General features: G+C 40.8%; 1 protein-coding gene across 1 annotated transcript in view; it reads right to left on the bottom strand.

The window, feature by feature from the left end:
- TMPRSS7 (transmembrane serine protease 7) overlaps positions 1-4,873 on the bottom strand; it is a 50,113-nt gene extending 45,240 nt beyond the window's left edge. Inside the window, exons 1-2 of the mRNA XM_070373453.1 lie at positions 4,826-4,873; positions 1,814-2,021 (exon numbers count right to left, since the gene is read on the bottom strand). Of these exons, the coding sequence (XP_070229554.1) occupies positions 1,814-2,021; positions 4,826-4,873 (256 nt within the window). The remainder of the gene's footprint in view (positions 1-1,813; positions 2,022-4,825) is intronic.
- Between the last annotated feature and the right edge of the window lie 13,622 nt (positions 4,874-18,495).

Here is an 18,495-nt window from a genome sequence, read left to right as displayed (position 1 = left end):
CCTGGGATTCTCCAGGCAAGAACACTGGAGTGGGTTGCCATTGCCTTCTCCAATGCATGCAAGTGAAAAGTGAAAGTGAAGTCGCTCAGTTGTGTCCAACTCTTCGGGACCTCATGGACTGCAGCCTACCAGGCTCCTCTGTCCATGGGATTTCTTGCTAGTATTTACCATTTACTATTTTATTAACTATTAATAGATGGGATGCTATGATTCATGAGCAACTGCGTAAAGCCAGTTATATCACTAGATTTACTTGGTTGAATTTTTGTTTTTTAATATTTTTCAAGGCCACCCTCCATGCTCAAATTTCATGTATCAAAACTAACCTCTGTTGTTTGTGAAACAATTCTCTTATTCATACCTGTTTTCCTTTCCTCATACTAGCCTGTCTTTCTGAAATGCCCTTCTCTGATGTTTAGACAACAAACAAATTACCTCATCATAGTGACATCCCAAAACTTTATACGAATGTGCTGCTGCTGCTGCTAAGTCACTTCAGTCATGTCCGACTCTGTGCGACACCATAGACGGCAGCCCACCAGGCTCCCCTGTCCCTGGGATTCTCCAGGCAAGAACACTGGAGTGGGTTGCCATTGCCTTCTCCAATGCATGAAAGTGAAAAGTGAAAGTGAAGTCGCTCAGTTGTGTCCGACTCTTAGGCAATGCAAATACATCAGTTTAGGGCTGGCAGAGAACTGATGGGAACTAAGTTGGTTTGCTCTGGGATGGGGCTGTGTGTCTTTTGTGTTTGTCTTAACTGCTCATTGACTTGACTGCCTCAGCTAGTCTGTAAAGACAGATTCTTTCCTGTCTACCACTCTGTTCCATGCCTTTTACAGGGTCCAGCTCATAGTGGGCACTCCCAAGTTGTATCAAATGAATTTTCAGAAGCCACTTCATGAAGCCTTATCTAGACTCGATCCCTGAACAGGTTGTTCAATGCCTCCCTTCTGTGATGGCAAAGTAATTGCTTAAGGAAAAAAGAAAAATCAATCCTCACTCCCTCTCCAGCACTGAGCTGTGAGTTTTTTGAAAGTAGAAAATGCATCTCTGAGCTTTTTAAAAATAGGAGATGCATCTTGGTGTGCCTGATATCTTACGTCGTGCCACAAAAATCATAGGGATCAATTTCTATATATAATTGACCTGAACTGCTCAAGAATATTCATTAATTCTTTGCCTATAATCTAGTTTTCCAATCAAATTTTAATATCCTTGAGAGTATCTTGCATTAAATATAATAATGTGTAGGGTGGGAAGTCCAGCATAAATCAATAAATGCTGTAGTTACTGAGCTGCTTGGGTAACTACTCTCTAAGGAAGAACTTAGTTATTACTCCCATCCAAAACCATCAGTAAGATTGACAAAAACATAATCAACTGGATAAACAACATAAAAACAAAGAAGAGAAAGGTGCAATAAACTGAAGTGCAGGGAGCTGGAAGCATGAAGTTGCCTAGCAACAGGCCTGAGCGGATGGATGAGGAAATAAAACAGCTTAGCATTCCATTCATTTTTCACAGCTAAAGATGCATTACATTTCTGAACCAGTCAAAAGCTCCCAAGCATTTTCCTCAGTTTTCTCATTCTGGCATCTCTGCTCCTCTGGGAAGAAAGCAGTGGTGGTAAAATAAGAAATGGGAAAGACAATTCTGGCTTCTTCCTTAAAACCTCAACAGTTTTGAAAATGGCTTTCAGTCTGAGAAGTAAGAAAATTCTATCAGTAACACCCAGGGGCAGATGGGACCCGCACTGCCAATAGAACCCTCAGGGCAAGCCCTAACACCAAAGGTACCAGGGATTTCAACTCACCGATGTAGAGCCACAGCAGCGTCCAGGCTATGACTGCTAGGATGAATAAAAATACTGTGAAGAGAATGATTTTGTTTTGGACGTTCCAAAAGGGAGCTTTCTTCTTGAGTTGCTTCTTGGGTTTGGCTCTGGCGATGGGTTTTCTTGGTGGTCGTCTCCCTGGCAACTTCCCTGGGGCACTGACCACCTGAACTGAGATATTGGATATCTTCAAAAGAATGAAAGATGAGTTAACAATTAGAAGTAGTCTAGGGCTTAAATACAACCACTCAGTCAGGAGAAAATTAGTGCTAAAAGGCCTGCATAAATCAAATGATTTACACAAGCAACTACTTGCACTGAATCACACAATTAAGACCAATCAGAAAAAAAAAAACAGACAGTATATGAAATCCAGTGAAATTGTATCCAGGTTCTCCCCTCAACTCTCCAACTCTGCTAAATAGATGTTAGAGAGGATAGACCTGAATTTTATGTAGTGAAGACTAGAGGACCTAAAGGGCAGACAGTTAGGATTCTATGTGGGTTGATTCATGAGTCCACATCTCTGGGGATGTGTGTGTTTGCAATATATATAGTTTTCCTCGCACGATCAGTGTCTTCTAGGCTGAGGCAGGATTGACAGTAAGAATAGAAGTGAGTTCCTCAGAGAAATGAATTGATTTCCTAATTACGGCTTCATGAACCGGTGGTCATGAAACCAAGCAGGATCCTATGGGGTTCCTGGACACAAAAGCTGTTCTGTGTCCCCAATTTCTTGATTACAGGAAATGGGCTTCATTCAGCCTCCATTACCTTTCCTGAGTTCCAACAAGCAGGTTCAAACTGTTGCTAACTAGGGAAGGGTGGATGCAGAGACACGGGAGGAACAATAGTCCAGCCTTGGGTCAGAGTCTTGGTTCTCCATCAAGGGATACACATAACAATATTTTTGAGCCATTTTGCAGATACTGAAATCCCTACCAGGTAGGAGAAATTAATGGTATGCTGCTCACGAGCATGTAAATCCCAGACTGGTTGGAACCAGAAGGTTAATGATGCTGACTCCCACTTACCTCACTACCAACCAATCAGAAGGTGGTCCACAAACTGGTCATAACCTCTTTGAACCATTACTATAAAATTTCTCACTATCGCCTCCAGTTTGGGACACACAATTCTGAGGACATTAGCCCAGTGTGGCTCCTTTTGACTAACAAAGCAATAAAGCTATTTTTTCCTACTTCACCAAAAACTGTCACTGAAAATCAATTCTTTGTCCAAGTACAGAGGCTGGGTTTGGCTTCAGTAAAGAGAAAAGTTCAGAATGATTCTATTGTTTTGTTGTAGCCAAACGCTCTGGGAAGCAAACTCACTCAGAAGGACAGAGTGGATAGTGGAGTGCAGTGTATTACACTGGCAGGTCCGAGGCAGAGTTTCCTCTTTAGTCAGGGACCCTGACCGACTTTTGTGAAAACCTTATATACCTGAAGTGTATGTGCTCAAGATCCCATCCCCAAATTCCTTAAACCTAGCCTGGAAAATGTTAAAGGGAGATACAATCAGGTTACAGCCATGATTCATAATCAGAAGGGTCAGCTGGTTATACATTGTAGCCTACACCAATGGGTGCCATAAAGATTATAAAGGTGATTGACTACATAGGGGATTATTGCATTCTTTCTGACTATGGGAAATCTTGGTATGGAATCTGGTGTTTATCTGTCTGGGAGGCCTGTTCTGCTGTAGGTTATGTTATCTCCATGGCTACCAGGCACATAGTCCAAAGTTCACTGAAAATCCAAAGTTCACTGGGAATGTAAGATGGAGCTTCCTTCTTTTTCCAGATGGAGTCAGCTCGGCCTGTTCCTTTCCTCCTTCAATTTGTATAGTGATGAAGGACAGGGGTCAAGTGCTTGTTTTACCATCACCTCACAGGCATGCTCTAGAAGTCAGTGACTGGACTGAACAATAATTCAGTTTCTCAATCACAAATGAAAAAATGATCAAAAAATAAAGAATGAAATAGGAGACTCATGTTAGATTAAAAAATTACCAGTTTTAGCACACTGACATAAAAAGTGTTGTGTGCAACAGGAAAAGAAAGTATATTATTTACCTCTTTGCCTTCCTCTTTTTTTTCTCCTCTACCCTCTGTCATTTGATGCTGTGAATTCTTTAATAATGTAAGTAAGAGTTCAGCTTCTTTGAAGGAGAGATTTATACATGTCAAGGTAACTAAACATCAATGATGAAATAACTTTTAACCACACATTCTTTTAAAGGCAAGAATGCGGAACACCAATGTTAAAGAAATAATTCCTCTTTCGAGCTCTCCTCTAAGAGTCTTCTCATTCTCTCTTACTCTCTCTCACTGTTCCCTACAAAGTACATGTCTTCCAGTCTTTAATGCTACCAATTAATGGGATAATGTGTGGCCAAGAACATTCTAAATTATTCATGGCTCCCTCATTCTTTGTGCCAAACACTCTTGTCAACCCCTGGAGTGAAATGTAGCCTGCATGCCTCCCAGTGAAATTGAACTAGACCAGAGTTCATCTAATGTGATGTTCTGTAGGACTGAGGGTGGTGTTTCTAAAAAGAAAACATTCTCTTATAGGATGAGTTGACTACGGTGTCAAGCTCCTTTAAAATTTACCCCCCAAGAAGTAAAAAAGGAAAACATAGAGAACTGCTAGGCCATGATGAACTAAAAAGGCCAAAGTTGGGTCTTTAAGTGCGGGAACACGTTACAGGCAGTCTCAGTTAGCCCTGATTAAATTTTAAAATGGAATTTGTATAAAGATCAGTACAATTTCCCTGGAGTTTTAGAAAAACAGCTGCAAATCAATTACCAAGTATAGCACTTTAAAACAAGCTCATATTTGTAAAGTCCATTAAGTACCAAAGGAAGGTTAAGTATTTTATTATTGTTTCCTTCATTTTTGTAAAGTGACTCAGTCTCATTTTACTAACAAGGTCAACAATAAATGGCATTCAAGTAACAGAGAAGGTTTCTCACAATGTACTTACATTCACATCAACAGGTTTGGATGAAATATGACTGTTTTCTTTGTCCATTTTTAGATGTTCTGCAGGTGAACATCCAGAGGTGCCTCAGAGCCAGCTTTTCAGCCCCTTACATCCCCGCTTGAGAAGAACTGGTTGCCATATTCAAGCTAGCTAGAGGGACGGAATCAATTTACCTCCACCGGGTCCAGTTCAGAAACTGAAGCTGCCTCATTGCTGTATAGTGAATGTTAAAGGGACCTAGCAGAGAGCTTCGCAAATCCAAACTAAAGGCTTCTTCATGTTACTCTGAATCAGGCCTCCTAGAGCCCAGCCTCAAGGCAAGTTTGCCTCAGGAGGATACAGGCCAACAACCCCCAGATATTTACAAGTCTTTTAAATGTTTGCCTGCATCTACAAAGGAATATTAAGAAATCTAACTTCTAACCCTCAGCATTGCTTCTTAGAAATCCCCACACTGCCCAGAGAAGGGTGAAATGCATAAAGGAGGTCAATTGTATGGTGATGGGTCGTGATTAGACTTAGGAGGACAACCCCTTTTGTAATGTATATAAATATCAATTTATAATGTTGTACATCTGAAATTATATAATGTTTCATGCCAGTTTTGCCTCAATTAAAAAAAAAGAGAGAGAGACTTCCCTGGTGGTCTAGTGGCTAAGACTCACCCTCCCAGTGCAGGGGGCTCAGGAACTAGATCCCACATGCCACAACTAAGAATTTATTTTGCATACAGCAACTAAAGATTCCAAGTGCCCCAACTAAGATCCAATGCAGCCAAATAAATAAATATTTTTTAAAAATTCCTCCCCACCCACACACAGACCCATTTTTTTGGCTGGTATCTCATGCCAACTCCAGAAGCCTCACTTTCTAATTATGCTCTCAGCTTTCTAGCTACACTCTCTAAAAATCCCTGTTCAAGAGGTTTTTTGGTTTCCTTTTTTACCCCCTCTCCTCTTGCAGTCCTCAGAAAACCCAGGCCCTTGCTGATGAAAGTCCCCTGTTTCCATTTCTCCTATTCTTCCCCAGGTCAACCTGAATTAGATTCAAGGTAAAGCTGCAATTTTGAGGGTTGAATAAGGCTCACACATTGCTCCCCTTGTCCCTGTGAGACAGGCATGCTTCCCTCTGGGCACTGGGCATCAGTGGAAAGTTGATCAATCACCCTTTAAAGGGGAAGCACTGCTCTGCTGATCTGGACACAACTCTGCATCATTCAGGGGACAGTCATCAGAAAGCAAGTGAGAAACTGCCTACTGAAAGGGGTGGAAGATAGCTAAGTAAAGCCTGACAAACGAATTATGTCATGTTGTACACATTTGCTTCCTGGCTTTTTTATTTATTACTAGCAGTGATAAAATGACTAAGAATGCTTTAAGCTTTATAATGGTAAGACAGGGAATTTTAAATTGAAGTCCTTTTTAATTGCCTGTCCTTTTTGTATTTATTTCCTATATTTTTAGAACTACTCATTTCACAAATATAAGTAAAATATATGTGCTGGGCAGTGGCCACTGAAAAGACCCTCTCCTTGAGAATCAAACTTTAGACAGTCTCTTCTGAGCCCTCTTTATGGCCAGGCCTCATTCTGGGATCCTTATCTCATCTGCCTGCCCAAATGTAGAAAGAATCCTGCTATCAACATGGAGAAAATCCCACTACCTTGATATCTGATTACCCCTGATAGCTGATTAAGTTCCTCAATCTCTACCTTTGATGTAGAGAATCTCAATCTTTGGCCTGCCTTTAGTAAGAATCCCTTGACATTTGAGGTTTCTTCTTAGTAGTTTTCTATCCATTGATACCCTCACCCTATACATTTGCAATCTTTGGGGCTTTTCTGGTGTCTCAGCGGTAAAGAATCCACCTGCCAATGCTGGAAACTCAAGTTGTATCCCTGGGTCAGGAAGATTCCCTGGAGAAGGAAATGGCAATGTACTCCAGTATTCTTGCCTGAAAAATCTCAAGGACAGAGGAGCCTGGAGGGGTACCATCTATGGCGTTGCAAAGAGTCCAACATGACAGCAATAAACAGCAACAACAACCAGCTGTCTTTATTCAATCTGGAATTGAGCCAAGTTCTATTCTGAAATCTCTTCCCCCTATTACACCATTCTCTTTGAATAGAATTCTTTCAACTATGTGTTTGAAACACCAAGAATGGGAAGGGGCAGCAAATCATAGGAGGTTGCACTATATGTATAGAATTTTAAAACAATCATGAAACCAACTACAGGCTGATTTTTTAAATCTCTATTTGCCAACAGTTCTGAATAATGTCAGTGATAAAAATATTCTTCTCTGAAAAAAAAATCTTTGTTGTAAATTCTAAACAATTGCTTCCATTACAATTAAGTTTTAATAATATATATATAAGCTTCAAATGGCACATTTTTATTATTCATTATTTAATAAATAAGGAATGTTATATAGAAGTTAATTTGAAGAACTCCCATTTGTGTGAAAGTGAACGTGTTAGTCACTCAGTCTTGTCCCACTCTTTGCGACCCCATGGACTATATAGCCTGCCAGGCTCCACTGTCCACGAGACTCTCCAGACGAGAATACTGGAGTGAGTTGCTATTTCCTTATCTAGGGGATCTTCCTGACCCAGGAATCAATGGGTCTCCACTGCAGGCAAATTCTCTACCCATTTGTATAGTTGACCTCAAACACAAAAGGACTCTATTGAACATGTTCATTTTGAAAGTAAGTTTCTAACAGTTTGGAATCACTTGAACTCACCTGGCGCAGAATTTTTGCATTTCAGCATTTCAGTCCTGAATATTCATTGGAAGGACTGATGTTGAAGCTGAAACTCCGGTACTTTGGCCACCTGATGGGAAGAACTGACTCACTGGAAAAGACCCTGATGCTGGGAAAGATGGAAGGCAGGAGGAGAAGGAGACGAAGGAAGATGAGATGGTTGGATGGCATCACCACTCGATGGGCTTGAGTCTGAGCAAGCTCTGGGAGTTGGTGATGAACAGGGAAGCCTGGCATGCTGCAGTCCATGGGGTCACAAAGAGTCAGACACTACTGAGCGACTGAACTGACTGACTGACTGGGGCAGAATTCCTGCTTCCAAAAACCTCTGTGGGACTACGAATTCCTGCACTTAGAGAGAATATTCAAATAAGCAATAATAGAATGATGATTGTAAAGATGAAGAAACAATTGCAACTATTTCACATCTGCTAATTTCATGTGATCATTCAAAATTAATTTATATTTAAAATGTAAAGCAAGAGTGGGAACTGAATGTGAGCTGCAAGGTATAATATTTTATATATAATATTTTGTATGCAATATTTATTTTGTTAATTTTATTTTTGCTAGCAAAATTACACAAAATCCAATAAACCTTTTCACTCTGTTTTCTAGATATTATTATTCATTTTATTTCATGATTATTACAGAAAATGTGTTCATTGTATTAAGACAGGGCTTGTTTAAAAACAATTCCCTCCAAGTGGACAGATAAATGATAAAGCAAGTATAAAAAATACCAATGTTGGAATCTAGATGTGGTTATATGCATTTACACTACAGATTTCTTTCAACTATATTCTGAAATTTTTCTTGATTAAATATTGGAGAGAAAATTATCATCTCCAGGAGTCAAAACACTAGATAAACCATTGGTTTTGAGAGGTAATAGCAAAGGCAGCTGGGGTACAGGGTAACGTCTTGGTGAATGAGTTTTCATTCATCTCCTTTTGCTTTTATTGGGATGGAAGTTCTGGTGCAAAAATCCCTTCAACTGCCAGAACACATGGCCAAAGACAATCCCAATGGCCAGATGTAGGTTGGTGCTTGAAACAGCTTTCAAAGAGAGTGAAGGGATTTCTTTTCTTTCCCAGGAACAAAGATCCTTTTGCTGAGGGAAGCGAGGCAGGTGTCTGCCCACTGGCTGGTGAGCAGATAGTGTGCAGTGACCTGATGGGAGGAGAGACATCTCCCCATTGGATTCCGTAGTAATTGTGGGAAGCACACAACTCAACACACCAATGCACCACATGAAAATACTTGCAGTGCTTCAGACTTTGGCCTCAAGATGAGCTTAGCATGTCAGAGGTGGGGCCAAGTCATCCATCTAACATGAGCAAGATTCTAAACCCCTGGCATGGAGGGCTTCTACCAGGGAGTAGGGGTGGGGCTGTGGCACTTCCACCCTTGCCTAACCAGAGGAGAGGCCAGTTGTCTTGAAACCAACAAAGTTCATTTCTGCGACTCTGACAAAATGTGGTCCACTGGAGAAGGGAATGGCAAGCCACTTCAGCATTCTTGCCTTGAGAACCTCATGAATAGCATGAAAAGGCAAAAAGATAGGACACTGAAAGATGAACTCCCCAGGTCTGTAGGTGCCCAATATGCTACTGGAGATCAGTGGAGAAATAACTCCAGAAAGAATGAAGAGATGGAGCCAAAGCAAAAACAACACCCAGTTGTGAATGTGACTTGTGATGGAAGTAAAGTCCGATGCTATAAAGAGCAATATTGCATACTGCTACTGCTAAGTCACTTCAATCGTGTCCGACTCTGTGCGACCCCATAGACGGCAGCCCACCAGGCTCCCCCGTCCCTGGGATTCTCCAGGCAAGAACACTGGAGTGGGTTGCCATTTCCTTCTCCAATGCATGAAAGTGAAAAGTGAAAGGGAAGTCGCTCAGTCGTGTCTGACTCTCCGCGACCCCATGGACTGCAGCCCACCAGGCTCCTCCATCCATGGGATTCTCCAGGCAAGAGTACTGGAATGGGGTGCATAGGAAACTGGAATGTTAGGTCCATGAATCAAGGCAAATTGGAAGTGGGCAAACAGGAGATGACAAGAGTGAACATTGACATTTTAGGAATCAATGAACTAAAATGGACTGGAATGGGTGAATTTAACTCAGATGACCATTATATCCACTACTGTGGGCAAGAATCCCTTAGAAGAAATGGAGCAGCCATCATGGTCAACACGAGTCTGAAATGCAGTACTTGGATGCAGTCTCAGAAATGACAGAATGATGTCTGTTCATTTCCAGAGCAAACCATTCAATATCACAGTAATCCAAGTCTATGCTCTGACCAGTAATACTGAAGAAGCTGAAGTTGAACGGTTCTATGAAGACCTACAAGACTTTCTAGAACTAACACTCAAAAAAGATGTCCTTTTCATTACAGGGGACTGGAATGAAAAAGTAGGAAGTCAAGAAATACCTTGAATAACAGGCAAATTTGGCCTTGGAGTACAGAATTAACCAGGGCAAAGGCTAATAATGTTTTGCCAAGAAAAAACACTGGTCATAGCAAACACCCTCTTCCAAAAACACAAGAGAAGACTCTACACATGGACATCACCAGATGGTCAATAATCCAATTGATTTTATTCTTTGCAGCCCAAGATGGAGAAGCTCTATACAGTCAGCAAAAAAACAAGACCAGGAGCTAACTGTGACTCAGATCATGAATTCCTTATTGCCATATTTAGACTTAAATTGAAAAAAGTAGGGAAAACCACTAGACCATTCAGGTATGACCTAAATCAAATCCCTTACGATCATACAGTGGAAGTGAGAAATAGATTCAAGGGATTAGATCTGATAGACAGAGTGCCTGAAGAACTATGGACAGAGGTTCGTGACATTGTACAGGAAGCAGGGATCAAGACCATACCCAAGAAAAAGAAATGCAAAAAGGCAAATTGTTGTCTGAGGAGGCCTTACAAATAGCTGTGAAAAGAAGAGAAGCAAAGGGCAAAGGAGAAAAGGAAAGATATACCCATTTGAATGCAGAGTTCCAAAGAATAGCAAGGAGAGATAAGAAAGCCTTCCTCAGGGATCAATGCAAAGAAATAGAGGAAAACAATAGAATAAGAGAGACTAGAGATCTCTTAAAGAAAATTTGAGATACCAAGGGCATATTTCATGCAAAGATGGGCACAATAAAGGACAGAAATGGTATGGACCTAGCAGAAGCAAAAGATATTAAGAAGAGGTGGCAAGAATACACAGAAGAACTACACAAAAAAGATCTTCATGACCCAGAGAACCACAATGGTGTGATCACTCACCTACAGCCAGACATCCTGGAATGTGAAGTCAAGTGGGCTTTAGGAAGCATCACTACAAACAAAGCTAGTGGAGGTGGTGGAATTCCAGCTGAGCTATTTCAAATCCTGAAAGATGATGCTGTGAAAGTGCTGCACTCAATATGCCAGCAAATTTGGAAAACTCAGCAGTGGCCATAGGACTGGAAAAGATCAGTTTTCATTCCAATCCCAAAGATATGCAATGCCAAAGAATCCTCAAACTGCAACACAGTTGCACTCATCTCACACTCTAGTAATGCTAGCAACGCTTAAAATTCTCCAAGCCACACTTCAGTAGTACATGAACCGTGAACTTCCAGATGTTCAAGCTGGATTTAGAAAAGGCAGAGGAACCAGAGATCAAATTACCAACATCCGTTGGATCATGGAAAAGCATGAGACTTCCAGAAAAACATCTACTTCTGCTTTATTGACTATGCCAAAGCCCTTGACTGGTTGGATCACAACAATCTGTGGAAAATTCTTCAAGAGATGGGAATACCAGACCACCTGACCTTCTTGAGAAATTTGTATGCAGGTCAGGAAGCAACAGTTAGAACTGGACATGGAACAACAGACTGGTCCTAAATTGAGAAAGGAGTATGTCAAAGCTGTATATTGTCACCTAGGTTACTTAACTTTAGAGTACATCATGAGAAACGCTGGGCTGGAAGAAGCACAAGCTGGAATCAAGATTGTCGGGAGCAATACCAATAACCTCAGATATGCAGATGACTTCACCCTTATGGCAGAAAGCAGAGAAGAACTAAAGGGCCTCTGATGAAAGTGAAAGACGAGAATGAAAAAGTTGGCTTAAAGCTCAACATTCAGAAAGCTAAGATCATGGCAAGGAGATGGGGAAACATTGGAAACAGTGACAGACTTTATTTTTGGGGCTCCCAAAGCACTGCAGACGGTGACTGCAGCCATGAAATTAAAAGACGCTTACTCCTTGGAAGAAAAGTTATGACCAACCTAGACAGCATATTAAAAAGCAGAGACATAACAAAGGTCCATTTAATCAAAGCTATGGTTTATCCAGTAGTCATGTATGGATGTGAGAGTTGGACTATGAAGAAAGCTGAGCTCTGAAGAATTGATGCTTTTGAACTGTGGTGTTGGAGAAGACTCTTGAGAGTCCCTTGAACTGCAAGGAGATCCAACCAGTCCATCCTAAAGGAAATCAGTCCTGAATATTCATTGGAAGGACTGATGCTGAAGTTGAAACTCCAATACTTTGGCCACCTAATATGAAGAACTGACTCATTGGAAAAGCCCCTGATGCTGGGAAAGATTGAAAGGGACGACGGAAGATGAGATGGTTGGATGGCATCACTGACTCAAAGAACATGAGTTTGAGTAAACTCTGGGAGTTGGTGATGGACAGGGAGGCCTGGCGTGCTGCAGTCCATGGGGTCACAAAGAGTTGGACACGACTGAGCAACTGAACTGCACTCAGGATCCACTTCCCTCCATTATGACCAATGGCCATGTGCAAAGTCGCCATCTGATCATCACTTACCACCAAGGTCTCTGCAGAGGGGAGTGAATTCTGAGCAAACACAAGGTTGCACAAGGAGCCTGGCAAGTCAGCCAGCCACTTAACATTCTCTCCTGGTGTCCTGTAATAAAGGACACTAGAGTGATTCTAGCTTCTCCTCTCCTGCTGACTCACAGGGAACCTGATAGTAATTCTTTACATAACATCATATGGATCTTTTCTAAAAATGAAGTGATGTGGAACATCTTAGAGAATCCCTAGGTCTGTACCATTGAAATATTTCCTTAATAAGTTTTCCTTCTCTGGGCTCATCCCTTCCATGTGTTTATCACTAATAAATACATCTTTCTAAAATAACTCTCCAGTGTCACCTCCATCTTTGACAATGGCAGCCAGATCTTCTTTTGTTTAGCCCCCTAGCCTGATATTCAGGGTCCTCCTCAGTGTGGTACCAGGCTACAAAGTAGCCTGTCAAATCATGCAGTTTCAGCCTTTATTCCTCCATTTATTCACCCATCTGTCTGTTAACTCAACACTTATTGCATGCCTACTATATGATAGATGCCAAATATTTTTCAAGTGAATTAACTATATCTCTGCCCTTAGAAAGCTCTCAATAGAGTTTGATATTGAAACTCCAACTAGAAATCTTAATTTATCTACTTAAAAATTAATTGCAATATATAGTGGAACTATATGTAGATTTGTTCTGTATTTTCCAGGTCTCCTGTAAATGTGCTGTACTTTCATAATTAAAAAAAATTTTAAAGCAAAAAATAAAAGCTCTCAATAGAGGCTATAACATTATATAATAGTTTCTATAAAAGATATGTCAACAAAATGCCCTAGAATCATAGAGGAGGCTGATATCAGCAGTCCTCTCCTCTCAATCTTGCTATGTCCTGCTTCCCGCCCCCGTCCACATGACCTTATTCAAGTCCTTACCACTTTCAATAGCCTACTTTTCTACCTACTTTTTCACCCCAGCCCACAGCACTCTCTTCTTCCCCCAACTCATAGTCTTCATTGTGCATACCAGTACTTGAGACTTAAATATTGTTAGAATAATCCATCAAACACTGCGACATTTCTCAGTGTTGTCATGTTGATTATTTAGCTTATCATCTATATATTCTGTCTCCACGTTCCTTGACCTCATACTAACCAGTTACATCTGCAATGACCCTATTTCCAAATAAGGTCATGTTCTAAGGTTGTAGGAGTTCAAACTTCAACTTATCTTCTGAAATAAATGACACAAACCCAAAACACCATGCAAGGTCTGTAAGAATGGAAGGGACTCTTGGAGGGCAGTCACTCCAACAGAGTAAACTTGCTTTCAAATTTTGCAAGTAGACAGTATTGCAAAAATTCTAGAGTCTGTTCATAGTCTGGGGAAGCTGCAGGTGGCATCTAATCATGTTATCTAGATGTTATCCTGAACCTTGCCATGCTCTTCTGATTCCTTTTCCCTCCCTGATGAGGAGGGGGAAGTATAGTACAGTATGACCCAGTCATGGTCCAGAAGGAGCTGATCATCATCCATGATCAGTCATATCAATACCAAGGGACTAATGTTCAGACAAGACTGTCCTGCATCAGACCAGTAACGGGAGAATAAGGGCATGGATGGCCACTGTGACTTTTCTTTCTGGTTCAACAGATATATTAGAGATCTCTTTTCTCTTCTAAGTGTGCAATATAAAGAGTACTCATTTCAGCAGAAACAAGTGGTTGGGCTAAGGGGCACTTAGTAAACTAGACCAGAAGTCATTCTATAGCATATCCCTTAGTGGATAAACCCTAAAGTCAGATTGGCCCAAGCTGGCAAATAACACTGTCACAGAAAGCGATGAACACATTGAGCTGGTAGAGTTCTGGCTTGCTGTAGGCACTGAATCAACTCAATGTTTGAGGAAGGAGTGAATCTCCTGTACTAGAAAGTATTGATCTTGGAAATTATGCAAAGGTCACTGGAATACAAAGAAATTCTTTATTTTAAAACAATTCTAAAAATGAGATGAATCAGATTGAAAGGATAAGATTGGGGAAATGACAGATGATAAAAAAATGAGAACAATTAAGACAAAAAGTATGAAAGAAAACAATGGAATCAAAAAAGCATGTGGCATAGGGCAAGGTGGAGGGAAAGGAGGAATAAAAACAAGAGGGGAAGAAAGCAAAGGTATAGGAGCAACTAACACATTTTAAATGTGTATTCTGTGGCATAATTTGGCCTGGAGAACACCCTCTCTTTTCAGCACAGCCATGGTCTACACTGCTTTCTTTAGGAATAGCTTGTCTACCAATTTCATCTCTCATGCTGTCCAACGCTCCAAGTTCCTTTGGAGTTTAGCCCTTGGCATTTCAACTTCCTCATGGGCTGTGTGCATGTTTCTGAAATCTGAAATACATACTGTCTGACTATTTGCTCATTATCCTAATTACTCACAATTAGAGACCCCAACAGCCTTGACTTAATTCACAAATGGCAAATGAAAAATCCCTCATTAAATGTTCTGGTCATTTCTGTCAAATAACAGATGCCCGGGAGCACAACTAAGATTCACATGTAAACATCACTGATGTGGTTTAAAAAAAAAAAAAAAAAAAAGACCTACCCTCCCAAACCCTCCACCCCCAAGAGAGAAGTATTTCTCAACTGAATTGCTGCTGCTGCTGCTAAGTCGCTTCAGTTGTGTCCGACTCTGCGCGACCCCATAGACAGCAGCCCACCAGGCCCCACCGTCCCTGGGATTCTCCAGGCAAGAACACTGGAGTGGGTTGCCATTTCCTCCTCCAATGCATGAAAGTGAAAAGTGAAAGTGAAGTCGCCCAGTCGTGTCCGACTCTTAGCGACCCCATGGACTGTAGCCTACCAGGCTCCTCCGTCCACGGGATTTTCCAGGCAAAGTACTGGAGTGGGTTGCCATTGCCTTCTCCGCTCAACTGAATTAGACACTCCTAAAAAAATGGTTTGGCTCTCCAACATTTTTTACCTTGAGGGGATTTATACAGTGTTGAAGAAGGGTTTTTTCCCTTCAGTTACAAACTGTAGGTTCAGATTTTGTTCCAGCCAGCACATACAATATCTGTGTGTGGTTTCTGTAGCATTCAATACTATTTTTTTTTATTAATCATTACTGGTATCTCAATGTGATTAAGCTGACCTACTTAATCACATTGATACCCTAAAACCTCAGGGTATCAGGTAGATAGGCATTTATTTGCCAGAATGTAGCCTGCTAGTCACATTGTCTCTGATCTCATCTAAAGAGTTCTACCCTCTTCCCAGGTGGCTCAGTGATAAAGAATCCACCTGCCAATGCACAAGACGCAGGAGATGCGGGTTTGAACCCAGGATGGGGAAGATTCCCCTGGAGGGAGAAATAGCGACCCACTCTAGTATTCTTGCCTGGAAAATGCCATGGAAAAAGGAGCCTGGCTGGCTGCAGTCCATGGAGTTGCAAAGAGTCAGAGGTAAATGAACACACCCTGAAAAATTAAAATAATTCTGTAATATGGCTGTGAGTGTTCATCAGGACACAGGAGCCTCCAGTGGGATTTTATTTCCTTTCCCAGCAGGCTAAGTGCTTCTGACTTATTGGGATGATTGCTGCCATCCTCTCACTTTCTCGTCAAGCATAAAGGGCATATGAACGGATGTCTCTGCTAAGTCATCACTCAGTGCATCAGTTTGCTGCAATGGACCGGAAAGGGTTTTATCTTAAAAAGAGTTTTTGCACTTCTTTCGCAAATTGTATGTCACTAGAAGTCCTTGACAGTGCCAATTGATACTGACCTACGGCTGCCAAACCTCCTTTCTCGAGATACAGTCTCTTCAGCCTCACTGATAAAAATGCCTTAGTTTCTTCAGCAAAGAATGGAGTCCGTCCACGGGGCTGGCATCAGATTGGGAGAGCCGCTGCTCTCCACATCATCCAGAGCCACGAGGAAGGACCACTCAGGTAGGGGGCGCTGCTTCCTGACTCTCCCTAAGATAAACCCACATCAGTTGAGGGAGCCTGTTCCTTACAAACACCTTGAGCGTGGCATGGAGCCTGACACCTAGTAGGAGATCAGTAAATCTTGGCTAACATAGTAAGTACTAATTAATAACATCTACTAATTACTGTGAATTAATGAATACAAAATTGTCAAAGACACAGTTTCTCTAAGCTTATTCCTTTTACCACAGAGGGGAGACTAGTTTTCTTCTCAAAATTAGATTTTGTACCCAAACAAAATGCCTCTTTCACCTTACCCTAATCCTGGCCCTAATTAAAAGATTCCAAAGAAAAAAATTTACGTAATTTTACAGAGCTTTGCAGGAATAATTCTGATGAAGAACCATAGGTTAAAAAAAAATAATCGTAGATTAAACTTTCATACATAAAACAAGCTACCTTTAGTGTTGGTTACTTGTATACACAAGTGTGCTCCAAATTCAGGAAGGATTTAAGTACTTCTTACAAGCAGAACCCAGAAAATCATATCTGTGCTTTCCTGAATTACAAACAGGTGAGCTCTTCACTGTGCATTTCTACCAGGGGAGATGAAATGTTAGTCAAATATGGGACCACATCTTCACTTGTGTTTCCCCCGAGCCTAGGAGTGTGTTTAGGATGGAGAAGGCAATATTGATGTAATTCATAAAATCTTGGAATCATAACATTCAGGGTTCAAATTCTAGCCCCCCATTTACAACTATGTGATCCCATTTGACCTCTCTAATCCTCACTTTCCTAAAAAAAGTTATGGCAATACTCCCCTTGCAGGTTCATTATACATGTTAGAGGAGATGAATTATGTCATCCAACATTTAGTAGGTGCTCAGTAAGTATCTTTCAAGTGGAATTCCCCCGGATCATTAATTTTCTCTTCAGTTGTTCTGAAGCAGGAGTTCTACTTTCGCAGTTTCTCATTTTGCAATTTGTGTGCGCCGTGCTCATCCCATCACAAGGGTGATACAATGTTCTCCCAAAGAATTATTGTTCCAAGAATGTTCCAAGGATGGCTCTTTAACTTTTCTAACAGAGGGCCATTTCAATATCTGTTTCATTAAATAAAGGTCAGTAGGGCAATATTCACCCTAAACCCATTTGAACCACAGTGAGTTGTACACTTGCCCTTCAAAATGGCTTTACATTCTCAGCTCAGGGCCATGAAAGTTGACATATTCATTTTGAGAATATATTATAGGCTCATTGCCACATCAGAACTTTAATTTTTCTGAATGACAAATCAATTAAACACATTTTGCTTTAATTTTTTTGCCTAAGATCCAAGTTGAATTCTGGAAACAACTTCTGTTCTGGTGCCATATTATGGAATTTTTTTTTCCAGTTGATACTTCTGTTTTTTACCACCCATGTCTACTTCAGAGTCATTAACAAGCATGAACCGCTCATAGATTTAATGTGGTCTTTGGAAGAAATGAAAAATGATGGGATTTGGAGCAAGGACCCAGCAATCATAAAATTCCTTTGAAGCTGCTGAGAAAGAACAAGTTCCTTGTAGGAAGACAATGTGTTTCAGAATATTCACAAATAGATTTTTATAAGTGCTAATGCTGATGAGAGTATAGAGAAATGGCCTCACTTATCTTTTACAGGTGAATGCAAACTGGTACTATAGGTATAATTTGACCATGTTAACCAAAAATGGGTATTCAGAGCATCTAGGAAATTATCCTAAGGAAATGATCATAAAGATACATCTATATAATTTTTGTTGGCGGTGGGGGAGGGGTGCTTCCCTTGTGGCTTAGCTGATAAAGAATCTGCCTGCAATACGGGAGACCTGGGTTCGATTTATGGGTTGGGAAGATCCTCTGGAGAAGGGAAAGGCTATCCACTCCAGTATTCTGGCCTGGAGAATTCCATGGGCGGTATAGTCCATGCGGTTGCAAAGAGTTGGACATGACTGAGCAACTTTCACTTTCACATAATTTTTCATACTGTCAATTTTAATGGTTAATTTGGAAACATTCTAAAATTAACAAAAAATGATCAATTAAGTGAAATATGGTACATCATTTAATGGATTTTTGATGGGAAAGTATTTTGTCCTTTCCATGTAGAAGAGCTT

Source organism: Bos mutus, chromosome 1 (genome assembly GCF_027580195.1).
Source record: "Bos mutus isolate GX-2022 chromosome 1, NWIPB_WYAK_1.1, whole genome shotgun sequence".
In the NCBI taxonomy this organism is placed as follows: domain Eukaryota; kingdom Metazoa; phylum Chordata; class Mammalia; order Artiodactyla; family Bovidae; genus Bos; species Bos mutus.
This window is presented reverse-complemented; position numbering and strand designations above follow the sequence as displayed.